The sequence below is a fragment of the Parasteatoda tepidariorum genome, chromosome 8 (assembly GCF_043381705.1).
Source record: "Parasteatoda tepidariorum isolate YZ-2023 chromosome 8, CAS_Ptep_4.0, whole genome shotgun sequence".
NCBI lineage: Eukaryota > Metazoa > Arthropoda > Arachnida > Araneae > Theridiidae > Parasteatoda > Parasteatoda tepidariorum.
In genome coordinates, this window is record NC_092211.1 from 75,083,816 (window position 1) to 75,111,509 (window position 27,694).

The window sequence follows — 27,694 nt, forward strand, 5'->3', positions numbered from 1 at the left end:
TATATATATATATGCTAAAAAACGGGGAAAAATACAGATATTTTTTTAAAAAAAATTTAGAAAATTTCTAAATATCTCCTTGAGAATCGTTAAAGTATGAGCTTAAGAAGTAGATGCTTTTCAGTCACTTATGTGATTAGTAGTGGTACTCGTTTATTTCAGTCTCACTACAGCTGCATAATGGGCTATTGGCGACGGTCTGGGAAAACATCGCTGCGAATGATCTGAAGACATGTCATCACAATTTTGATCCTCTGCAGAGGAGATGGCTTTCCCGCTCTGGTTGTCCAACGACTTAAAACAAAGTCTATAACTTTTCCGTAGAACAGTCAAATGAGAACCGATACCACACATCCTTGGTCTTTTCGCAGACTAATCAAAGTGATCAACCGCCTGTTCACTGGCCGTCGCCAGGAATGCTTGACTTACGATCAGTTCACCATGGGACACATATGTGGGACAATGGGGTCATTGGTGTAAATTTTCTGTGACAAAAATTAAAATAAAATCCGTAAGTTCCATGAATAAATAATGAATCTAAAACAGGTTTTTTTAAAACGTACCCCATGTCACTGTATATCTCAACATAAGAATCTTCATCCGTTCTTTCAACCCATTTGATACACGTTTTTTCTTCGAATTCAGCCATTGCAGATCGCATCAGTTCTTTCTCACTCTCAGCTGCAAAATTGAAATTAAAATAATTAATGAAGAATAACATTATATACAAACATATTAAACAATTTTAAATTGAAGAGTAAATTGCAGCAAGCTTAATTTTAAATTTAAATAAAAGATGGATATTAGCAAGCTTCTTTTCGGTAAGTGAACAGTGAAGGCTTACATTGAATTGGCAGAAGTTACTTAAGTTGTAGACTATCTGTTATAAATTTGACAAACATTTCTACACCCATCGGAAAATTGGTTTAACATTGAATTGTATTCTGATAATTTCATACAGCAAATACTAACAATATGGTTCAATATGTTTGAAAATTATAAACAGTATAGGAATGCTGACCTCAAAAAGTAATATCTAGGAATAGGAAAGAAATATCTAGTAATAGGAATGCTGGCCTCGTTTCTTTTTAAATGACAAATCGATTTAAAAGATAGATTCAAAATTAATTAAAAAAGCTTTTTAACCGATTTCTTCTTTCTTTTAAATTGATTTACGGCTATAAAGAATAACTGTATTATTCTCGCATATGTCATTTTTTTAAGCACAGGTGTCTTTAACGTATGTTACTTAGGCAAATACTAAAGTAAAAATATATCTTTTTCTGTGTGTTGTTGATGTGTTAGTTCATTTACGTCGCACTAGAGCTGCACAATGGGCTATTGGCGACGGTCTGGGAAACAAGCCATCACAATTTTGATCCTCTGCAGAGGGGATGGCACCCCCGTTTCGGTAACCCAACGACTTGCACGCGAAGTCGAGCTCTTTACGGTCTGGTTCTAGNGTGCCAATCTAGTAGGTAATAAAATCTAGACTTAGTTGAGAGTACTGTGATTGATCATCCCCATGCCCATGAAAAGGGGGAAGCAGAGACATTCGGTGAAACACCCCTGACACGTTACGGGTTCACACTTTAATGAGGAAAAATACTGAACACCCTCAGTCCCTACGCAGAGTGATCCAAGTGGTCTCCCACCCGCACACTGATCTCAGCCAGTGATGCTTGACTTTGGTATTTTTCTGTGTGATAAAAACATCTGAATGCGTGGACATATGAATAAAAGAATAAATATTATTTACTAATAAAACTAAATTTTTTTTTAATCAAGCAAACAAATATTGTAAAAAGAAATATTTTTTCAAAAAACTTATATTTATAAGTTAAACATATATAGAAATTAGATAAATTAAAAAGTTTAAAATAAATAAATTAACAAATAAAAGTTGACATTTAGCACAAAAACTAGCTTTAACTAGTGGTAGAAAAAAAAATGAATTTCGGGCAAATAATATAAAAAAATCAGTATTGATAAAAGATGCTTTAAAAATTAGCGGTACAATCCTACAAAAGATATATGGAAATCTCTAAAAATTTGTCACTTTATTTTCCAATCGTACAATGATTATTTTTATTCTGTTGACAAACAATAAACATTAACTTTTCTATAAAACATTTCTCCAATACATCTTCAATGCATCAAAGGATTCATTACTATGCGGACTTGCGCGTTCTTGAGGATACAGAGATTACAGAGATAGTGTCAAGTAAAAGGTTAGGTTTGAAAGTTAGTCAGGTTTAAACCTATGCACGTACTTGAGGTTAACAGAGATTAACTTATGTCAAAAGTAAGTAAGTTTAATAAATTCATAATTACAATTTTTATAAATTTTTCCAAAAATTACTACAATAAAAGAGTTATAAATTGATTACTAAAACTTAATCTAATGAACTTCCGTTAGAAAACAAAAGGGTAACATACTTACAAAAGGAGAAAAAAAAAAGATCTACTTACTGTAAATATCATCAAAAATATAAGGAACTATTTTGTTTGGCCATCTGAGCGTTTTCTGCGTGGTAGCAAATTTGTCCTATATGAAAATGTAAAGTTTTCTGTAACAATCAAATTTAATGCTAGAAGTTTCATACTTTTTTGCTATTTTTCAATTTTAATTTATTTTTAGATTTTATTTTATTTTTAGAGGCATTATAAGTAAAGTATAAGCAGAGGCCTCATAAAGAAGTTATGATGCGTCATAAGGTATTTACGAAGTAAAATAAATTGAGGACTTCGTCTATACTTCAAGTATAAAAACTTTGTTAATAATCTTTCAAAAATAAAAAAATACAGACACGAGTTTTTAATAAAAAATATTGTTCACTAGCGAATTTAAGATGTTCGAAAGAGACGCTTATATTACTAGGAAAATCTAATCAAAAATAGTTGTATAAATGAAAAAAGTATATAAAACCTTCCGCAAACGTCATTGGTAGACGGATCATGGGTTAGAGTCCCCTTGCCGTTAGGCTAACCGTGAAAGGTTTTCGTGGTTTTCCTCTACAAGAACGCAAACGTGGGTTAGTTCCATCAAAAAGTGCTCCAAGAAGGCAAAATTTCGCCTAATTCTTGACCCAGGGTTCACAATTACAAGGCTACGGAGTTGAACATTAGTAATCGTAAACCTAAAAATTGGGTCAACAGTTCAACGGCAGTTATAAAATGAAGTACAATTTTTTTTCAAAAATGACAAAAAATATACTTCACATCTGCAGTTCGTAAACTAATGAACAATCAGAGGAAAAACATAAACGTTTTTAAAACTTAAAATATCATTTATTAAATTGCTTGAGTCAAAAATAATAAATCAATTTCAAGAAGAAACTGACAGTAATTGAAAAATTATTTGAAAAACTTTGATACTCATAGGTCAATCAGTTTTAATTTTTAATCTTGTCTTCTTTAATAGCGATTCCATTTAGCTTGTAAAGTTTTTTTTTCTTTGTTTAGATACAATAAATTTTAAACGTCTAGTATTGCATGCTTTTTAAATTTTGTTTTTCACAAGAAATCTAAAACTTACTTTAAGCGAGCTCATTGATTTAAGGCATTATTTTAAAATATTACAAGAAAAATAACAAATTCTAGTTTTGCCTCATTCCTTCGATAAATTGTTTTTTCCCACTTCTAAATACGAATTTATGTAATAAAAATATAAATTCGATTCACTTCTCCTATACTGTAAATCAGGGGTCCCCAACCTTTTTGTACCTAAGAGCAAATACCAGAATATCGGTCGAGTGGCGGGCACCATTTATTTTTTCAAGATAANACCCATGTTAAGCTTCCATTACGCAAGTAGATATCACCTTGGAAAAATTCGTCATGGTCTAAAAAGAAATAAATGAAAACAAAAATATAGTAAAATCAATAGTCATAGTCAAAGTTGTCAAGCATAATTATGAATGGAAAAAGACTATTTAAGTTTGAGATACCCCAGTGATTACCAATAGGCAGCACGCTGGCCCCATCTGGCCCGCGAAGTCTTTTTTGTGACCCGCGAATTAAAATATATTAGTTGTCATTTTTTTGCGGACAATTTTCGTAAAAATCTATACGTGTTTAAAATACTTTTCTTTCGTTAAAAAAAACCCTAATTTCTTTGAAATTTAACATACCAACGGTGCAAAAAAATTTATTTCTCATNTCATTCTGAAGATCCAAAATTTCTATCTCCACTTCTCGCCTTACTTGAAGAAATTCTGAAATGTGTATTGCTATTATGGTTACATTTATTTGGTTGGTAAAAGGATTTACAAAATATATGATCAAATATCTTGATGATATTAAACTGTTGAAAGCGCTTTTCAAATTGATCATGTATGGAAAAAGCACAAAAGACTTCATTTTCAAATGTGATATCCACAAAACTAGCTTAGCTCTGAACGAGTTTATAGCCCCTACCATTCTTGCTATATGTTTGTCTATTCCCTGCAGCTCCAAGTTTTAATTACTTAATTTTTCCGTTAGGTCCGTTATGAAAGACAAATCTGTTAGCCAAAGAGGATCTCTTAGATCTAAAAATTTTTGATTTTTGGATGCAAGATAATTTTTTATTTCTTCAGATAAATCTAGAAATCTATCAAGAACTTTACCTTTACTGAGCTAGCGTACTTATGTATGTATTTGCATAGCATTTTATGGGGAAATGGAAAACTGAAATATTTTATCGTTGGGCACAAGCAACGGGCGCACCTAGACCGATTGACGGGCGCCATGGTGCCCGCGGGCATAGGGTTGGGGACCCCTGCAGTGTAAATAAATAAAAAAAAAGCTGCGTTTAATTTTTAATAATAATATGAGAATTTGTTTTCTTAAAATAATAACATATTGTCGAAGAAATTTGTTTCAAAACAAAAATTAAAATCTCACCCATGTTAAGCTTCCATTACGCAAGTAGATATCACCTTGGAAAAATTCGTCATGGTCTAAAAAGAAATAAATGAAAACAAAAATATAATAAAATCCATAGACATAGTCAAAGTTGTCAAGCATAATTATGAATGGAAAAAGACTATTTAAGTTTGAGATACCCCAGTGATTACCAATTGGCAGCCCGCGGGCCCCATCTGGCCCGCGAAGTCTTTTTTGTGGGCCGCGAAATAAAATATATTAGTTGTCATTTTTTTGCGGACAAATTTCGTAAAAATCTATACGTGTTTAAAATACTTTTCTTTCGTTAAAAAAAAACTAATTTCTTTGAAATTTAACATACCAACGTTGCAAAAAAAAATTATTTCTCAGGTAAAAATCTACTTTTTATTTTGATTCGTAATTCAGCACTTTTGTTTTGTACAACTTGATAAAAATCTGACAGTAATATTTAATGTTCCTTCAAACATAAAAGAGTCCTATATAAAATTCTGATAAAGTTGCGACCCGCCATTTGACTGATGTTTTTAATTGCGGCGCCCGGCCTTAAGTAAGTTGGAAAACCCTGGGATATCCTAATAGTTTTAGTCATGCAATTAAAGCTTCTTTCTTTTTTTTCCTTTTAATATAAATATTTTTTACAAGGAAACGTTTACCTTCTTTCTAATATAATGCAATTCATATTGAAACTAAGCAGTAACTTTGTATAAAAATGGCAGACTGAATACTAAAATTTTAATGTTACTGAAGAATATTCTTCAATAAATATCACAAATATGCATCGCGAAATTTATATTTTAAAGACATTAGTATTTTTCCTATCAGAACTGACAGCTAATATTGGCTTTAAGATAGGCAAAATATGCATATGCTACATAGTGAATAGGTACTATATAATGAAAAGTCTTTCTTTTATGCAGTAAAATCTTTTTTTTCTCTCAAAAAAGCAAACTAATAAATCAAACTAATTCCGTATCAGTTTTATATACTCGTATTATTTCCTCCGTGAAACTGTTATTTTCATTAAATACGCTTTATTGCATGATTTGAAAATATGGCTTGTCATTACACTATCACGATTTAAAAGACATTGATTAAAAGTTTTAAATTAAAAATGTACAAACTCTATGCAGGGGTTTTTGAAGAAAAAAAATAGTAATTTCCAGGAAAACGCTTTAAATGCGACTGACTATAAGACATAATAAGTAAACAGGTTTGTAAATGTTACAGATCGATATAAACTTTCAATGATACCATGTGATCAAAAACTATGATTTTTAGACTATGATTTTGCATGCCCTCTAATTGAACTCGTTACTGTTATTTCACTAAAAGTGTTATTAAAGTTTAAAAGCTGTCCATTCTACTGCGCTAAGAATTCGAATATTTTTTTTTCTGAGTATGTTCTTTATTTTATTTTTTCATGGTAATGTATATCACATTATTGCATTGTTTTTCAAAAAGTAATTTAGTTTTTTCCCAACAGAGGTATTATTATATTTTTATCAGTCAACTTAAGCCGCATAATCATAATATATTTGGACACCTGATACAGCAAGACTTGCTTGTGAAAAAGTTTGATTAATTCTATGCAGTACTTTTTTGTTGATGCTCTTTCAAGTATGGAAAGATAAAAGCAGAATTTTCGGTCCATTTTAATTTTTTAAAATCAAAAAGCTAAAATACCTATTCAAGCAAGAAAGAAAAAATTACCGATGTGTTTGTTGAGAATGTGTTGATAGTGCGCCAGTGCCAAAACTGGCTTGCAAAATTTCGATTAAGATGTACTTAGATGCGCCACACTAGTTTAAACTGAAGAAGACACAATAAGGGCAATAACTGAAACCGGCGAATAACAACTCTTGATAAAATTTTATCGAATTCTATCGTTCATGATAATTTGAAAAACCTAATGTCTAATCTCATATGACAGCATCATCGACACATGAGTTCCTCATGTTCTTACCGAAATAAATTTGTGCTTCTCAAACGTCAAGAAAATTATCCATTTTTGATAGCATCATCACTGGGGATGAGATATATGTTATCTACAACAATGATCCAATCTCTATGGATGGTGTTTTCAACACTAGGGAACGCTGCAAGCTCCATACCACCTATACTTTCGGGTTACTGTGTATTTTAGAGCTATTTGGCTCACAACGCGATCATTGGGTTTTGAGATTCTTGCAAGCGTGGTATTTGATTACTTATTACTTGTTTTTACAATGCTAACAATACTTGTGTTTACAATGCTAAAGGTACTAACACTAACGTAAGAGGTGCACAGCTTGCAAGAAGAACAAACAGTAATAAACAAGTGGAAAGAGGCCAAATCAGGACTGCCAAAAAAGCGTGTTATTTAAAATCTAGCAACCATGTCATTTTTTTTAACAATATATCTATAAACAACTAAAACAAATTTTCACCAGAAATTTTCATTCAAACTCACCAGAATTACTTTAACATTAATATCTCATGAAATACGACATATTTGAGCTCAGAATTTATCTAATTTATTTCCTTTATTAAAAAGAAAATTATCCGTTTGAAAATATCGCCTCGCAGAATAAGCTGTAGTAAGTAGTTGCAAACTTTCTAACCGGGACTAAAGAAGGTATTGAGCTCGAGATTGTTATTGTTTATATTTATAATGAAAACACCCTCCATAAAACATTTTTTAACAGTAAAAGCCTTATTTCGAATGGCGAGTTCAAAAATCACCGAGATCAGTTTTTGCCAACAAAGAACAAAAATTTTATACGCGTGGAATCATGACTACTGCCCAGAAAAATGGCAAAATGTATTGGACTAGAATGTATATAGGTTTCAAATATTTATTCACTTTAAGAACATCACTGTTCCTTTTCATAAATAAAACGAAATTATTTTCTGAGCTACTCAATGTTTTTATTTATTTCATTTTATTTTTAAACGGTAGCACTAGGAATGGAATTCATTGTTGACGATCACAACTCTCTGTTGCGTAATATTTAGACAGGGTGCGTAGCCAAATTACTCAACAAAAAATAAGCACTTTCCAAGCACTCAAAAAATATTTTTAAGCACTTTAAAAAATATCATAATTACGCAGGGTTGGAAAGTTTTTGACTCTTAACGGTTTTATCTTGTTTCAACCATCATGTCAAAAAAAAAAAAGAAAAAAAAGAAAAGAAAACCTTTTGGCATTGTTTTTGACAATTTTCAAAAATAATGACATTTTGAATCATGTAAAACGAATAGCGTTTTCATAAACTACGCTACGGACTAACAATACGCCGAAATAGATTGGGGGTTGAATGAATTGTGAAAACGTTGAATAGACCAATGTGAACTGTCTTTTTGCATAATTCGAAGCGAAAATCAACATAGTAAAGGAAAAATCTCATTTTGAAAAAGGGAAAATTAAGCACTTTTTAAAAACACCCTATAAAAAAAGCACCTTTAAAGGCTTTTAAAAAACGAAAACCGAAAATAAGCACCTTTAAGCACTTTTTAAAAACGCTATGCACCCTGTTAGAGGAATATAGCATTTGGCAGACGTGCCAACNAAAAAAAAGAAAAGAAAACCTTTTGGCATTGTTTTTGACAATTTTCAAAAATAATGACATTTTGAATCATGTAAAACGAATAGCGTTTTCATAAACTACGCTACGGACTTACAATACGCCGAAATAGATTGGGGGTTGAATGAATTGTGAAAACGTTGAATAGAACAATGTGAACTGTGTCTTTTTGCATAATTCGAAGCGAAAATCATCATAGTAAAGGAAAAATCTCATTTTGAAAAAGGGAAAATTAAGCACTTTTTAAAAACACCCTATAAAAAAGCACCTTTAAAGACTTTTAAAAAACGAAAATAAGCACCTTTAAGCACTTTTTAAAAACGCGATGCACCCTGCTAGATGAATATAACATTTGGTAAACGAAATAATAAATTTAGGTTCAGCACAAGACATTTTCAGTAAAAAAAAAAAAACAGTAATGCATGAATACTCACAGTTTTCAGAAGGATAAATAGGTGGATTTGTTTTACAAAAATCAACTACAGTACCAAGCACTAACAGAATCAAACAGAACATTTTATAAAGTATACTTCGATCCTTAATTAATTTCAAAGGAAAAGAAAGTTAACTTAAAAATTTGAATGAGAGTACAAACACCTGGTGCGGTTCGATAGTCATTATTGATATTCTTCGGCAGATAAGAAAATTATTTATGTCTTCAAAGATAAAAGTTAGAATACTTAAATTCCTGAATCAATACAAAAGAAAAATGCTTACCAAACACAAAAGTACTTGCATTTGGAATTTCGAAACTAAAGGTTAATGTTCACGTTTATTCAGTGCACATTCAGGTTTATTTTGTAGCCTTAAGATATAATGTTTCAGTGATAAATCATGTCAAAATGACCAAAGACGCAGCAGCAGACATTTACAGAGATAGGGGACAAATCTGTTTTTGCATCTCCTTGCACTACGACGCTGTTTGGTTAAAAGAGCCAAGATCTTCAGAATCATTTTAAGAATTAATTTAAAAGCTTGATTTTTTTATGTATTTTATAACCGTCGTTGAACAGTCGACCTAATTTTTGGGTTTACGACTACTAATGTTTAACTCCGTAGCCTTGTAATTTTGAATCCAATACAGAAAACAAGGGAACTCCAGAATCAAGTTTTTTTTAAAGAAATTTGCCTTCGTGGATGACTTTTTGATGGAACTAATCCTCATTTGCGTTACATGGAGAGGAAGACCACGGCAACTTCCAATGGTTAGCCTAACGGTAAGGGGACTCTTAACCCATGATCCGTCTGCTACTGACGTTATTTCACGTCAGAACTGGGGTCGGTGCAAGTCGGATGCGGAATTCGTATCAACCAGTCATTGCAAGGATTCGAACTCGGTTCACCTTATTGGAAGGCGAATCCTCTATCGCCTGAGTCAATTTTCAAGATTCATTTATCAGGGTGCGTAGCCAAATTTTTCAACAAAAAATAAGCACCTTTTAAGCACTCAAAAATATTTTTCAGCACTTTCAAAAAAATGTATAATTAGGCAGGGTTGGCAAGTATTTGACAATTGACGGTTTTAAATGTCATGTCAAAAAAAAACTTTAGTTTTGCAGGCATAGTTTTCGACAATTGTTAAAAATCATGAAATTTTGAATCACAAAACGAATGGCGTTTTCATACGATAAGGACCGACGGTACGGCGAAATAGAGTGGGGTTGAATTAATTGTGAAAACATTGAATAGAACAATATGAACAGTCTTTTTGCATAATACGTAGCGAAAATCAACAGGGTAAAGGGAAAATTAAGCACTTTTTAAAAACACCCAATGAAAAAAGCACCTTTAAGGGCTTTTAAAAAATGATAATTAAAAATAAGCACCTTTAAGCACTTTTTAAAAACGCTACGCACCCTGTTTATACATCAATTATAGCACATTGTTGGATTCTTGGTCATACATTCAATTTCGTTAATGCCAAATTTTTTTTCCACCCTTGTCACTTAAGCTCATCTTGATGCCCTGGAATCTTATTTCATTCATATGAATGTCAATTCTGTCGTTAACAACACGAGTTCCTCACCGCTTTCCTTTAGCTCATGAATGCATTTTGTCCTGATTTGCCTCCCTTGTCAAACTGCAGTTTTCCTGGTTACGTCCTTTGACCTTTTTGTTATTTTAAATTTTTTGTTTCACTCCCAGCTACTAGCTTTTCTAGTTTTGCTTTTCACTTTTATTTTCCAATTTAGGTTTGCTACTTTAAGTTTTCAGTTTTAAATAACATTTTTTCCCCTTACTCACATCTGACGATTCCCGAACATTAAAAGATGTCAACTTTAAATACCATTATCATAAATTTTGAAGCAAATGCAGTTTTATATCATCAAGTATATCATTCCACTTCAGTTTCTTGGGATTATCCATTTAAATGGTTTTCCCACTTTAGCCAAAATAAATTAGTACTTATATGTGTACTTTCAACAGCATTTCATAGCTTTATAACTATGTCATTTCATTATTAATAATCAATGCCACAACAAAAATTATCAATAACATCAACTTTAATTTACATTTATATAGTTATAATAATTTTTACAAATGAATTGTATTGAAATTTTTTTAACAAGTTGACAAACAACTATTAGAAATATCATAATATTAATTATTTATATTGACAGGGTGCTTAGCCAAATCTTTCAACAAAAAATAAGCACCTTTTGAGTACTTTTTAAGAACTTAAAATTTATTTTCAAGCACTGTATACATCAACAAAATGCAAAATAATTTTCAAAGACTTTACATGATCATGATAAAATAACTAGTTTCTGACAAAGAACTCTTTTCTTGATATTAGCCATTATAAAATGATCATGAGATTTGTCGGTTCGATACCAGAAAGTGGAAAATGAAGTCTGAAATTGAGAATATCTTGCAAAATGCAGCAGAGTTGCACATGAAAGTGCAATAATCTCACTGAACCCAGCTGAGTATTTATGCACATACGGACTCACAAGTATTTCATCAAGCATGTAAAATGATTGGCGCTTTCATACGCTGAGAACCGACGATAAGTCGAAGTTTGAATGAATTGTGAAAACATTGAATAGAAAAATGTAAAGTACCCTTTTGCATAATACGCAGCAAAACTTGACATGGTAAAAAAAAAAATCTCATTTTCGAAAAGGAAAAATTAAGCACTTTTTAAAAACAACCAATGAAAAAAAGACCCTTCAAGGGCTCTTACATAACGAAAATAAGCACTTTTTAAAAACGCTACTCACCAGGATTGATCTATATCATTGTATTTCTTTTTTTAAAAAAACTGCAACTTTTCTATCAAAGAATAATAATTTCAAAACTTAAAACCTTAACAAACTTAATCTATCAGGTAATCTTCTATCACCAGAGTTATTATTACTGCAATAACTTATTTATTAACTACAATAACAGAGTACTTTAAGAATAAAATTCAAATTGCCTTTTTTTCCCCCTAAATGCCCTTTTTCCCCAAAAACAAAGATCTTTCATAAAATTTCACAATTAAACTTAATAATTTTAAAAAGTGGAAAAAAATCTAATAGCCTTTTAAGGATGTATTGTATAACAATATTTACTCCTCTAACAATATAATTATGTTTTCTTTCAGAAATAACTCTTTAAAGAAATAGAAATATGGAAAACTATCTTAAAACAATTTTAAGGGAGTAAACTGTAAACTAATATGCTAATTCTTAGGGTATATGAAAAAGGAGGTCAAAACAACTAAAATTAAACTTAATTTTATTTAAAAAGAAAAAGGATAAGTTATTTACAAAACATCATAAAGATATTTTAAAATTCTTCCACTTTTCTTCTCTTTTTCTTTTTTTTCTCTTCAGGAAATAATATAGATTCTGGCTCAGGCTCAGGAATTTCTGGTTCTAAATAGCGCTTACTTTGCAATTTTCTTTGATATTCTATGATCTAAAATAAAAGATGTAATACAGGATATTAAAATCAAAGTTACGAACAAATATTTCAATTTTTTTTTTCATGCACATAAAATTAACGACTGCACTATATGAGGTTAAAAATAACTCTAATTCATAAAAAAATGGAGTGGAAAACTTTTGTTAATGTCTTTACTACAAACTAGATCAAAACTAGAGATGTATTGGATACCAGGAAAAGTTTTCAATACTCGAACATGGCAAATAGTTTCACTGCCTAGTACTTTACAGGGTTTTTAAAGATGGGTAAAGCTCATTTATGTTCGAGATAATCCTATTTAGATTTAGAGTAACATTAAAATTATTCATAAAAATATTAGCAGTTTTGAAAATCCATGTATTCTTAATAATCTAGCTGAAATAACTTGAAAGTGAATGACATATTTTACTCTTGTGCAGAATTTCAATTCAGAATAACCATGGTAAAGAGGACATATTTGGGACAGAAAAATATGTTAGCTGAGAGAGAGAGAGTCAGGGTTGGGTTTTTACCGGCAAAAACCATGGGGAAAATGGGAAAAACCTAATAAATACTATTAACTCATGTTTATTTAGTTGCAGATATAATGGTTTATTACTTATAACTGATACTCTTTACTTCGATTTATAACTCTTACTCTTTAGCTCAATACATTCAACAAGTCTGATTAAAGTTTTCTGATGGTCAGGTTAAAAACGGGAGGTTTTCGTGGTATTTTTCTCGCTCTACATTGCAAATACCCATTAGTTTCACTGAAAAGTTTTTAATAAAAACATTTTTTGTTTTGTTTGTTGATCCAAAAAATACACAGATAGATTCACAACATTTAAGTAAAGCAAAACCGTGGTATAAATCTTCTGCTCAACATTAATTATAAGATAAATTTTGCATCAAGAAGTTTAAGAGATTGTACTAAGGTAAATTTCATTGCAGATAAATTGGGCAATATTTTAAGAATTTTTTTATTTATAAATTTGAACTAAAAATAAAAACATTTTATTTTCTTATAACTATATCTTGTATAATATTTATTTGATAGGAAATTATATGACTTTTCCATTGTTTCAAATAAATGTTATGATAACCAGGCGGGTAATAAATCTAAATTTAACCAGGTACCAAAGAATCGGCCAAGTAAGAAACGAAAATTTTATCGGGCACCCAAAGCTGACCAGGTAAAAGATTTAATTTTCACTGGGTACAAGAACCTGGTACATTTTTTAATTAAAAAAAAATACATACAAAAAATTTTCTTTACTTGGAACTAAAATTTGTTAGCAAATTTTAGCTTTACAACCAACTCATAATGTTTTATAAATAATAATTACATTTTAACCAATAAATCTCTAGATAACATATTCCAAAAAACTTAAATTCAGGGGGGGGGGATCTCATGAATGTGAAAAATCTCTAATGCAACTCCATTGCTTCTTTTTTATCATAACTATTGCTGTAACATAGGTTTTATTTCTTTTTTAGAGAAAATAAGTTTTGTTAATGTTTCTTTTGATTTCAGTTTATCAATGAAAGATATTCTCAACAGCAAGTATATTTAAGTTAACTCGTTCTATTTTACATTAGTAACAATTAATTGAAAATTGTCATTTTATTATGAGATATCTGAGGCAAAACTGGATTAAAATCATATAAGATTCAAAACATACATAAAATAGAGAATAGCATCAATAAATAGTCATGTTGTTATTTCAAATGCCATTTGCCAATACCAGCAATCCTGCTGTGGGAAAACAAGCAAATTTAAAAAATGGGTGTGTTTCTTGTTTTCAGTGGCGTCATCTTTGGACAAGAATATGCTTTCAGCCACACACGCATCACAGCCTGTTTTACAGGGAGAACTTATTCATATTTTTTATTCACTCATTCACAAATCACAATTTTGACCTGAACCAGAGCACAATCAATCTCTAATTCAATACCCTAAAGGTTATAAGTTATAGGAACATGAAGGACTCTGTGACCCCAACAGATTAAACGAGCATCTGTCACCATTTATACACGAGGATTCTTCGGCCAGCGGGATCGAATCTTACAAGCACAAGCCTAACATCCTACCAAATAGGCTATAACGGCCCTTGATAGAAAAAGCAATAGTCATTTACGTTAAAACCAAAACTAAACTGAACAAAATAACTTTAAAAAAAGTAAAAACTAGAAAAATTTAAGAAGTTTATACTGGAAACAAAAAACTTTAAAGTAAAAAAAAAGAAAGAAAAAAGATTAACAAATGTAATATTTAAACTAGAACGATAGAAAGAACATTTTGATCAAACTGCGACAAACAATTATTTAAAAGAAAATAAAAAATTATTAATATAAAGATGAAATATAGATTTCATGTGAAAATAATCCATAATAAAATATGACAGATTAAAAATATGAATTATAACTATTGATAAAATGATCAAAAGGAATATGTAAAACTATCTTTGAAAAAGTTACATTTATAAACAATATAAGGTGGTGCAACGATGTTACACCAAAAAATAAGCAACCACCGTAAAGGATTATTCTACTAAAATATACAAGCAGATAAAGGGTTAGAGTATTATAAAGGTAGAAAATCCAAAACTATTACAAGTAAAATGGAAATTGAATACCAAATATAAGCAAAAATAGAATGAATAATTAGAATTTTTTTTCATAAAAAACAAAGACATGACAAATTATGAAAACAAAATTACATTAAAAAATAAAATAAAATTACTAAAAAAATATATCTAACCAAGCAGGATTACATTGATTCCAGTGGAGAACTTCAGTTTAAAGGGGTAGCCCAAAAATTCTTTTTATTTGTACAGGTAAATCAGTGTTTTTAAGGGTGCCGTTGTCAGGGAAAAGCTATTGGTTCTTTAAACAACTGCTTATGTTTTTTATACATGATTTGAATTGGAATTACCATTTAACGTTTACAACTATTTTCTATTTAATATTAAAAATTACTAATGGGTCCTAGATTTTTTTAAAGGTGAAAACGAAACATATGTTTTAAATTTAATACAATTAAAAAAAATAAGAAAAAAATACAGTGAATGTTCAGATGCATCAAAATAAATAAAGAATATAATAATAAAAAAAACTTAAATTTCAATTAATTATTTCAGAAAAGAATTTTAGCTATATGCGATGATGCAAAAAAAAAAAAGAAAGAATAACAATTTAAATACTATACACTTGACCCATGTGATCAGTACGAAAATGGAAGTTACAGCATGAGGTCACTGTATTTAAAATGCCAAAAATACATTTAAATTTTTCAAATGACATCTTTTAGTGTAACACATAAACTATAGTCAGTCATTCAGTGTACTTTTTTTCTTTTTTTTGAGATTTTGAAATTTAACTTCACAAGAAGGATATCATGAAATCATAACACTTTGTTCTTTTATTTTCAGAATTACAACATGATTTTTAATTATTGTAAAAAAAAGTACTTTTCCAATTCTTGAATCATTTAACAATTTGAGATTACAATATTATCCTTTTATCACCTTCCTTTAAAATTTCCATTCTAAGCAAACAGCATTATACTGGTTAAGAGCAGCTATTTTCACTAAATAACATATGCCATAGAAAAGAATAAAACCAAAGTCAAGAAAAATTAAAATGATACCATGTGTTTTAACTCCAAACTAAACCACCTCTTACAACACTTCCCAAAAAGAGTGAATACAATTTTTAAGCAAGAAAATATAATTGATGTACATATTGAACCTTTTGAAAAGAATTTTCGAAAGATTTTGAACAGACAGGAAACTCTGATTTCTAAATGACGGTGCAATATATATTTCAAATTCCAAACAATCGTAAATAATCAATACATTAAAAAAATTTTTCACCATAGATTTTGCAAAAGGATCTCCTAGGTTAAAAATGGGTGGGCCATCCAAAATAGAATAGAAAACTTACAAAATAGAGATTTAAATAGCTTTTCGAAACTTTTATTATCGAATGACTTGTTGTCAATGGAGAAATTTTTGTTTCAAAAATAGAAAACTATCTAACACCTGTTTTTAAAGTGATCTTTAGGGAACTAAAAAAAAAGAAAAAAAAAGAAAACAAAATTTTGATTGCTGTATTGATATGAATGGTTCAGTTTGTATGTTCTAATGGGTGTTAAAGTAAGATTGCATCTATGGAGTATCAAACAGGACTTCATATAGCAGTCGTAACAATGGAAGGATTGCAATACTCAAGGATTGTACTAAAGGGTGTAAAATGTATAATTTAGGACATAAGGAAAAAGTCTAAAATAAATGGGAGACAGTATATAAATTTCACAGTATAGTTGCCAACATAAATAGGAAAAAAATCCAGTAGATTTTATGAAATAATATAAATTTCGTGATAATTAGTGCAAAGTGTACTAAATATTTCACATATAGGAAATTTTAAAGATTTTTATAGTCTCTGAAAAAGAAAAACTGCATAATTTTCCAGTTATGATTAACATTAAATGAACTTGAAATATTATGTATTATGTTTATTCATAATTTACAATAGTAATAGACATTTAATTCATCAAAGATAGTTAAAAGATTTTTAATTAATCTGAAAAGGGAGTCTCAACAAACTCAACATTTTAGAACAAAAAAAAGTTTTAAACTGATTTTTGTATTAAGGCTCACTTTATTATGTATTAGTAATACTTATTCAAATATTCAAGCAAATAATTGTCAATGCCAAATCTCTACTTCAGTAGGGATTTCCTAAAAACACAGATTCAATTTTGGGAAGTTTTTAAAAATATACAAAAAAAAAGAAGATAATTTTTATTAAACATGTAGACTAGGAGAAACAGACAAAATCTATAGTCTACTGGAAACTCCAGTAGAGTTGGAAACTATGTCACATGTTTAGAAGAAAAAGAAATACATTTTTTTATCATGTCTACAGAACAGGTTCCAGCTCTGTTTGTCTAAATGCACTGTTAATGCAATGCCTTTTAGATGCACTGCTGATTAATTCAGATGAAAATAAATGCAAATAATTACATTTTTACTAACAAATAAGCAATAAAACAAGCACTTCAAAATATTTATAAGAAATAGTGATTTAAAAAGAATAATATAAAATTAAACTAAAAAAGAGGGAAAAAATGATTGATACCAATAAAGATTAATTTCTAACTAAAACAATGTTATTGACACAATATCATTAATACAATACTTAAAAACTTAAGTAGAATGGAACACACACTAGAAATTTTCAAAGAATATGAGCTGAAATTTATAATAATGAAACTATAAACAGTCAGTTTACCATAACTCTAAGGTCATAGCCCTTTTATGATTAGTTCTTTATTAATTATTCTCAATTATTTTATTTTTCCTTCTCTTTAATTTGATACTTTAAAAGAATGACTATCTTTCATAGCTAAATTAACCAATACAAAGAGAGATGCCCCTTCTTTTGCAATCGATTCAATGACGAGTCAGCGTAAAAGAAAACGATAAAACCTTCTTTCATTTGTTTGTGAATTGTCAAAATATCAACACTGCACTGAATTTCATTGAAATTTGAAGATCAGAGGATACAATGCATTCAAATTTACCTCATTCATTTTAAACACACCAACTTCTATCTGAGAAATGATGTCAGAAAAAAAGTTAAATAATATTGCCTTGGAAGTAAAATTTTCATTAATGATGTGAATAGAAACCCAAACAAGAGAGCAAAAAAAAAAGAAAGAAAGAGAGCTTTGAAATATGGGATTTATTTGTTTGAACAGTTTTAAGAGTAAGCAAAGATAGCGCATAAGAATTATTTAAGAAAAAATTATTTGGCACAGAATAATTGTTAATCACAGACAGCAAAGGTTTCTCAGCACATCAAATTATTTAAATTACCAGGATTAGCTGATAAATATTAAGTATCGCATATATATCATAATATATTCACACTTTTTACTTTAAAATAAATAGAATGGTAAATGTAAGTTTTGATATTGTTAGAAATAGCAAGCAAATAAATTCAGCAGAATCACAATAGATTAACTTTTCAGTTAAAAAAAAAATCATCTGGAAAAGAGTAATTCAAAATATCCCAATTTCAATTTAAGATTTTTTACAATATGTATCTGTCCTATCTACATTACTCTAAAAAGTCCATGTTTGAAGATGAACCCATAGTTCAGTGGAAAATTATTAAACTAGGGTGAGAGTTGAAAGACAAAATATCTAATAAATTAATTACAGCATCTCCTAAGACACAAACAAATATTTTCTAGTTTCTGACTAGCTCAGTTTAAATAGTACAATGATTCAGATATAAAAAAAGCAGACAATGTTTTTCAGTTAAATATAAAGAAAAAAACAATTTTTGGTGTTTTCAGCTAAATAAAATTCATGTGCAGTCTAAGATTGCTGAAATAAAGACAAAAAAACCAGTTAATATTTGAGAAATTTTTACTGTTTCCTAGTATTCAATTTTATAAAAATTGAAGTACTGAAAGTAAAAAAGGAAACTAAAATAAAATTTGGATAATAATAAAATATAACACTTTGTAAATGGCAGATAGTAATTCCAAATCAAACTAAAATGTAAGATATATATCAAAATATTTTTTTTAATATATTTTTGAAAATAACCTAATATATAAACTCTCTGAAAAAACAAAACAAAAAGACACTGTCAATAGAAGAGTTTACTTTTACAGTCATACTTCTTGAAATTTCATCTATATGTATTATACTTATTTGTGAAGTAATTATAATATCTCGTAATTAGAATCGAGCAAAACTAAAACTTTTTAGTAAGAAATATAAAAAAATGCAGGTCAAAACACCACATAAAAATATAAGGAAAAGCATAAATTTTTAAAAATTTTTTACATTATGTGTTAAAATAAACTGTAATTAAAACTCAAAAGAAAACAAATATACTGTTACAAATAATAATATTCATTTTCAGAAACAACTCAAAAACATAACAATTCTCATTCTTAAGATTTTTCAAAACAATGTTACTTACATTGTTGAATTCAATAATTATCAGGCTTTCAAAAGATATACCATAAAATCTATGACGTAATTTAAAAGTTTATTTTAAAGTTTTTATTCAAAATAATTTTCAGAAATTCTTTTTCCAATTTTTTTACATCAACATTGAACTTTGTAGAATCTACGATACAATAACTTAAATAAATTAAAAAGAAAAAAGTTTCTTTTGTTTTAATTTTGAAAAAATCATTACTGTAATAATATTAATGCATAATGCTAGATACCTAATAAGTATTAAGTCTGTAATGGGCCACTGAATTTAATTCATACTGAATGACAAAACAAAAATAAAAAGTTTAAAACAGTTTCATTAAAGTAAGAAAGAATTTTTAGAAAAAATAGAAAATAAAAAGAACAATGTAAATAAATAAAAAATGCTCTAGTAACGGATTAATTAGGGCAAAAAATAAAAATTTCACTTTAAAAAAAAAAAACCTAATAGAAAAATTTTGTTACCTTTTGAGCAGCAGCTGGTTTCGGCCTCAGTTGACTTAACTGTTTTAAAATACTCAGATTCTCTTCAGTTCTATCAATTTTGCTGGAATCTAGAAAATATTTTTTTATAAAAAAAAAAATTTTAATTTAATAAATACAATTAATTAAATTTTTTAATCAATTTAAGTTAGGTACTTAAAAGGTTTATTTCCAATATTCTAAGTATATAATATCTATGTAGGACTTTGGAATGAATAAATAGTATCTACAGATACATACACAACCCAAAGCCTGAATGATTGCGATATGAAATTTCAATCATTCTAAACAGATTTGCACAGAAATTCTTGTACAAATTAATGAGAGCAGGAGGATCATCCCTGTTGGCCTTAAGAGTTTCCTTGACACCAATGCACCTGCTACAACCCTAAGAAAGAGTTTTCTTTCAAAATATCGCTATGTATTGTTGCAATTTAAACTACATATGCAATTTAAACCCCTTGCTTAACACCTTTGTCAAACTCAAGTGCATTTCCATTTCTTCCACCTGTATTTATACTGCCTTTAAGATTTTTCATTATCCTTTTTGTAATTTATTAGTTTTGATGGCTCTCCAAATATGTGCATTGCTTTATACAATTTTTTACTATTGATGTTGTGAAATTCTGGCCTGAAGTTGATGGTATTCATAAAAGCTTTCCATAATTCAAAAAACTGATGTACAGTTCTTCTATTTTGTCAAAATCGACATCAATGTTCTCCCAAAAAGTTTTGCACATTTTCTTTTAATATTTTGTCTGTTAAGAAACTTGATAATATTTTATATGTTGTGTTTAATATGGTTATTCCACTGTAGTTTTTACAAACATACTTATTGCCTCTTTGAACACAGGATAAATAATTCCCAAACTCTTGTCCAGATTTTTTTTATTAGTTCATAATTTATTTCAATCATAATATTTCCTCCATATTTTACTAATTCAGCCAGCAATATTATTAACTGCAAAATTGTAGAAAAAGAATTTGTAGTTGCATGTCAATACTCTTTCAAAATTGATTATAAAAAGTGGTTGAGCCATTAGTTACTAATTTTGAACAATCATAGCAGTGGTGAATCTTGAATAGCACAATTTATTGTGAAAGCAAAAAAATTTAAGCAGCCTATTAATTAGCAACTAAATGAAAAACAATATAAAGCATGGGTTAAAAGTGCCATAATTCTTTGTTTATAAAACATTGAAATCACAAGTCAATTACATACATCAGGGATCTGTTTAGAAGAAATTTGGGTCCGTTAACAAACCCTTCACAATTTTTTTTTTTCCATAAAAACAGACCTTTCACAAAATAATTTATCATTTGATCGGACACCTCACAACTTTGTTTATCTTCATTATTGTTTTGTTAATAAACCTTCTCGGGGGTGGGGGTGGAGAGATGGTTCGAAACGTTTTCTAGTTTCCCTAAGTTTAAATTCCAAATGTAGTATTCTAAGAAAATAATTCTATACTTACAAACGTTGAGTGCACATTCTTATTAATATTAAATGATAAATTTTTTTTGTAAATAAACAATTGATCAATTTATATTTATTCATAAAATTAATTAATAGAATATTATGTAAATAAAAATTAATTTCAGGCAATTTTTTAAATAAAATATTATGAACTTAAGAACTGTTTAAATTTACTTAGTGCGTAACACATTAAAAGTGATACATAATTAAGTTGTGTTATTTAAAATATGTCAATTGAAATTATTAAAATTTTGAGCGATTTTGTTTGCATTATTCATTCGAAATGAATATTCTGTGTTGAGCAGTATAGGCTAAATACCAAATATTTGTATGTTGCATCTCTAATTTAGTAGCAGCAATTGTTGAGCAGAATCTTGCATCTATTTACAACTTAAAAACTTCTTGAAAAGGTTTTTAGCAATATTTGCTATAACAGGACCCTATTTGCACAAATCCACAGAAGTAGGACCCTGGTTGAAAGAATGTGATTTAACACTTATTTTAAATTCACAAATTATGAGTAGTTTTTTTCACAATTTTACAAAAGCAGGACCTTTTACAAAATGTCAGGACAGACCCCTGTACATATTTATTTAAATTATCAACTATTCATACAGATTACTCAATCAATAATGTGCTTTTTTTTTTATCTGAACACTGCTAGAATAAGCTGTTAGTCTTAAATAAGGAAAGATTTCTATAGCTATAAATCATTTAAAACAAAACATGAAAACATTCGGGGGAAAAACATGCATGTAAAAATATAAATATATTTTTATTAAAATATTTATAAAAATATTGAAACAGATAATAATATGCTAGATAGTAAATAAAGACAAAAGCATAGAGAATTAGCAAAGCAGTATAAAATAATTTATATAACCAATCCTAAGTACTTGTAAACCATGACTAGGTACTGTTGCAAACATAAAACATAAACGGATTGTTATTTTTTTCATCTTGTAATTATGATCACAAATTAATTGTTTTAAGCCTATCACCTTTCTCCCAACTATGTACAGTACTGTGAATGAATGATAAAAATTGTAGATGATTTTGACTCTAACCATATAATATAACTATAAATTAAATACTTGAACTCACCTAAATTGGGCTTGCATTTTGGATTACTTTTTCCTATTTTCCAATCAAAGGCTTCAGAATTTGTGGCATATTGTGATCCAAAAGTGTTTTTCTTTTGACAGCATGAATGTTTCTTGGGAAGCTTGGATTTATTATCTAAACATAAAATAAACTGTTACAAAATTATGTTACTACATAATTTTTAAAAAAGGTCATGTGAATACCACTATTATTATTTGAAATAAATATTATAATACTATTTAAATTTTTAATACATATTACCACATCTAATTTTTAAAAGATACTCCACAATTAAGAACAATTTTGCTTTAATATTGCATTATTAAGACACTTAAGCTCATTGAAACCTTGCTAAGGAAGAGAAATGTCTGTGAGGAAGAAGAGAGCAGAGGAAACCACATGAATCCTTAGCCCCTGGTGGTGAGAAAAAATTCCTGGAAAGTTCAAAGGGTTGATTCATTACAATAAGCAGTCCACAGGCTTTTGAATGGCTAATGAGGCCTCCCTTCATTCACCAGGCTCTTCTTTTGCAAGTTATCACTACTTTACATTCTGGAAACAGTATGTACAATGTTACGAATAACCTGAAAGTTAACACAAAAGGAATGATTTCCTTTTTTTTCCTGATCCAATGTGTTTTAGCTCTATAAGGGGTCAGTGAAAGCACCAAAAGAGAAAAAGGATATCATCCTCTAAAGTGTTGGTTTCAAACTAAGGTTTCAATATGCTTTTTCCTTATTTATGCATAAATAGTTTAATTTACTCTGACATTAAAAGGAAAATTATAGCATAAATTTATGAGATAAAAAAGCTTGATTTAATATATATATATAAGGGAAAGAGCATAACTACAATAAGCAACATTTATTAACATACAGGACTTAGTACAGGACACTTAACATACAAGAAAAGGCCATCTGCCTCGTCAGCTTTCATCACATTCGCTGCGTGGGAAGAATCACAAGAATGACAATCTAATCACTGTTTAGTTAAAGGGTGAGGATGTGCGCAAAGGGATGTGTGATGAGGTGCACAATGATGTGTGTGCGCATAAAGTGTGGAATACGCTTCCTCAGAGCTTTAAAAAGCAGTTTAAAGAGATTATCATTCTTAAAAAAAAAGTGTTCCAAAGTAATCCAACTTTCCGGTAACTGCTGATTACCTAATTCCAGAAATAATTTCATAATCAAAATTAACTTTTTCATAATGACTGAATAATGGCTTTGATATTCAATTTATTTCACCTCTATTACTAAAAGCATATAAACATTACTCAGATATTCACAATTCCTCCCCTATTCACAGTTTAGTGATCTCCACTTGAAGTCACCTGTGGTTTAGGAGACTAATTTCAGAGCAGAAAATTTTTTCATACCTCTCGAAAAAACATTTTTCAACATTATTTCCTTTTATTACTTACTTCCTTACATTACTTACTTCCATATTGTTAACAATAGAAAAAAAAATATGCGCTTATATGTTCTCCTTATTTTTTTTTTATGAAAAGTTTGTGAATAACTTAAAAAGTAACTTCATAAACACATTACGAAAACTGCTTTTAAAACATATTCAAAGTTGTTTTAAAAATATTTAATAAAATTTAAAAATAACTTGTTACATCAGGTAGGTCAGTTCGTATGAGAGAAAGTGTTAAAACTTCTCTCGTAGACTAACGTTGAGATGAAGATAGAAGCTGGCTATGTTGCCAATGACCTTAATATAAAAACAAAATAATAATTGTTATCATCTACTTTTTGAACTTTTATTGGGTTAAATGAGTTTAAAAATATAAAAATAAGATAATAGGATTTTAGATACAAGATCATAAATTTTAGAGTACAACACAAAACTTTTAAAATCTTTATAATGGCTAGAAATTTTAAAAAAAGAAATAATTTCTTATTGTCAATCAAAAGTTAGGAGAGAATCAAGAATACTTAAAATCTTTTAAAGCTTACGAAGAAAATTAAGCACATTTTATTGTTTATTTTGTCCAAAGACTATGAAACATTGACAAAAATATAATAAAATGAACAAATTAAGAATTTATAAGTTAAACTTCACAAAGAAAATTTATCAGAAAATAAGTAATCAGGCAAATTATAAAGGTTTTGCTTGTAGCTAGTGAAGTTAAACTAGACAATATCTCAAACAAACATTGATGTGGAACGTACCTACATACTCACAGTATATCCAGGGTGGTCCTAAAACATATGTCAAAAATGTAAAGGTAGGTAGAGGGGACATAAATAAGCATATTTCGGATACGAATGTGTGTGCGGTAATGGCACATTACAGCACTAGCTTGTAAAGCAGTATGAATCAAAGGAAACTGAAAAGACAAGTGAAGACAAAAGAAAATAAAAATTTATCAACAGTTTACAAGAGGTGCTTGAAAGAGCAGCCACCAACAGAGATACAAGATTCACAGCGACGGCGCATGGATCGGCTTACGTTAGAAAAGACGTCGAGCACATGTAAAGCAGCAACAAGATCTTCTTCATATGTAACAGGACTCTCGTTCACCAGGCTTTTAATATGACCCCAAAAGAAAAAATTCAAGCAGATTAATTTAGGAGAACGCGGTGGCCAGGGAACTGGACCACCCCGTCCTATCCAATGCTGGCCGTAGACAGCGTCCAGGTGATTTCTGACGCTCCCTGTACATCCTTTGACCAGCTAATCTGTTTCCTTGTGCAGCCCCATACATAAAATGCACGCCGGCAAGCTCCACATTGGTGAAATGATGATTGCTGTTTGAGATCCGTGCGGGAAATTATGAATAGAGCTAGCAAGCGCTTTTATATGCCGCAGTCATCAGCGTTTCCTACCGGCTCAAGGCGGCATTACCGCACACACAATCCTATACGAAATATGCTTATTTGGGTCCCCTCTACCTACCTTTACATTTTTGACACATATTTTAGGACCACCCTGTATATGCAGTTACCATAGTGCTTTCTTATATGCATAATAAAGGTGTAGTGTAACAAAACTTAAAAAATATTCTGTATTGCTTATTCAGTATATATTCAGGGGTCTGTCTAGTTTTTTTTTTAAAAGTACCTATTTTGAGAAAATCTAGTTATAATTTGTGAAATTTAGTAATTATATTAAAAAATCAACACAAAAATGTGGTAAAATAAGAAAATATTTTCAGAAATATTTAAATATGTTAAAAGTATTTTGTGAAACAACCATTTTTCCTAAAATTGAATTTGTGAAAGTAGCCTACTGTTTAATGGCAGTAAATTTGTCCTGGACAGACCCTTGATATATTATAAATATATATATACTTATACTAATACATAAATTAAAAATTGTATTATAGCATTTATACTTGTTATTTAAGCTGAAAATAACAGAAATTTTATAAGAAAAAATTATAGCAAGTTCAACTTTATTGGTAAACATATACTTTTAGAAATACATAACTCAAATTAATTCATTTTCCTTGACTTTTTTAGTATTTAATTTAAATTTCAAGACAATGCCTTGATTATTCAACATAGATAAAAAATTCTCAAATGCTTTCTTCTTCTGATATTCTAATAGAGACTGGTAAAACAAGTGAACTATAGAAACTTAAGTATGCCAACTGTAGTTATAGGTAGCTACTATATGAGCAGTTACCCAATTTTAGATATGATCTAAAAACAAAGTTGGTAGGATATAAAGGTCACATGTGGTTCCTTTACCTCAACATTGGGAATTTAGTTGCGCATCTGATAGGGACACCTGACCTACAGAGTTTAAAATAAATAAAATTTATACAAATTAAATTAAATTTGAAAAAAAAAATAATTTAAAAAATCAAATGATTATAGTAACATAGATATTATATTGGATAGGGTATTTTTTTTTATTAATACCGGTTTAGGCTGACTACAATCGCTAAAGGGATTACAAGTTATACAAAGTTAGTCTCCCTTTTTTATGTTTTTTTTTTTTAACTTTTCATGTGCTACTGCCCAAAAAAGATAGAATGTAGCACTTATTTTGGTAAGGTAACATTACAAAGATCTTCCCAAATAGGATTTTACAATAAATATAATTTTGAAGTCATAATAACTTTGCATAGTTCATTAACTTATTGATATATAAGAGTATCAATTCTACTTTTTAAAAAAGTGAACATTTTGCGATATTTTCTTTTACTTGCAAGCACACATTTTAAAAGGTTTAAACTCAATATTAAAATTCATAACTTTCTTTAGTTTAAAAGAATATTCTTAAGGGCATTAACATTAATTGTAGCACTAACCATCAAAAAATGCAAACTCAATTCAAATATAACTAATTTAAAATAACAACCCAAACCTTATATCTATGATAAAACTAATACATTAAGCTTTAATCGATTCTTTTCATTGAAATTCCAAAAAAAAAAAAACAAGTTTGATTGAAGATTGTTACGCTATTTATCAAACATTACATTATCAACCATGTAATAAATTTCTTTAAAGCCTACTTTAAATACATAGCTAAGCATTTTTCGGGTTTTATAAATAACTTATATCTTGTAAACAAAACCATATTTTATAGACAAAAAATATGAAGGGAAGTACATGCAAAACACAATCAAATAAAGAAAAATGAATGCCAAAATTTTAAAACGGAACTAAAACGTATTAATAGTGTGTTAAGATTACCACTGATGCGAGATTTATAATCGTCTTCAATTAGTTCAAAAGCTTTACGTATTAGTGATCGAGACATTATCTATTAGAAATTGATCTAATGAGATATTTCTTTTAAAATTTATTATATAAATTTACTTATTTAAAACTATCATTTATACAAATTTAAACCATGTGAAGTGCTTAAGTTTGTTTGCAAGCAGTTACATGGTTTCTTATAGCTTATTTCTGTTAATTCCAATTATGATTTCTATTCAAACATAATTAAGATAAAATGTGCTTGTCGCTTACATAAAATTTATATCTTTTTGAAACTCTGCTGCAGTTCATTTTTACGGCAGCTATTTAATGCATCTGCTTCACAAAGAGAATCAGACTTTGATTGGTGAACATTCTCCGTTTGAACGGCTCAGATTCAATATTTACAAAGTCCTTATTAACTTGTGTCATATGTTTCTTAAACATTTTTACACCTGCTTCCATAAAAAAATGTATTCCAACGAAATTTTACTTTGCAACAAATTATGCGTCGGATAAATGAAAGAGAGAAAAGAAATTACAAACTTTATTGCACATCTCATTAATAGCCCGTGACGCTGTAGCGTATCTACCACT

The 27,694-nt window shown here is 29.1% G+C and overlaps 2 protein-coding genes across 2 annotated transcripts in view; both read right to left on the reverse strand.

The window, feature by feature from the left end:
• Positions 1 to 9,072, reverse strand: part of LOC107448611 (zinc metalloproteinase nas-15) — a gene marked incomplete in the record, with an annotated part of 13,414 nt that extends 4,342 nt beyond the window's left edge. The window contains 4 exon segments of the mRNA XM_043052089.2: positions 564 to 681; positions 2,473 to 2,548; positions 4,888 to 4,943; positions 8,888 to 9,072. Of these exon segments, the coding sequence (XP_042908023.2) occupies positions 564 to 681; positions 2,473 to 2,548; positions 4,888 to 4,943; positions 8,888 to 8,969 (332 nt within the window).
• A 3,087-nt stretch (positions 9,073 to 12,159) lies between these two features.
• LOC107448623 (uncharacterized) lies at positions 12,160 to 27,312 on the reverse strand. The gene is made up of 4 exons (XM_016063893.3): positions 27,092 to 27,312; positions 22,440 to 22,574; positions 19,841 to 19,929; positions 12,160 to 12,359 (listed from the first exon to the last, which is right to left on the reverse strand). The coding sequence occupies exons 1-4, from the start codon at positions 27,156 to 27,158 to the stop codon at positions 12,228 to 12,230; spliced, it is 423 nt and encodes a 140-aa protein (XP_015919379.1). The 5' UTR covers positions 27,159 to 27,312; the 3' UTR covers positions 12,160 to 12,227.
• Between the last annotated feature and the right edge of the window lie 382 nt (positions 27,313 to 27,694).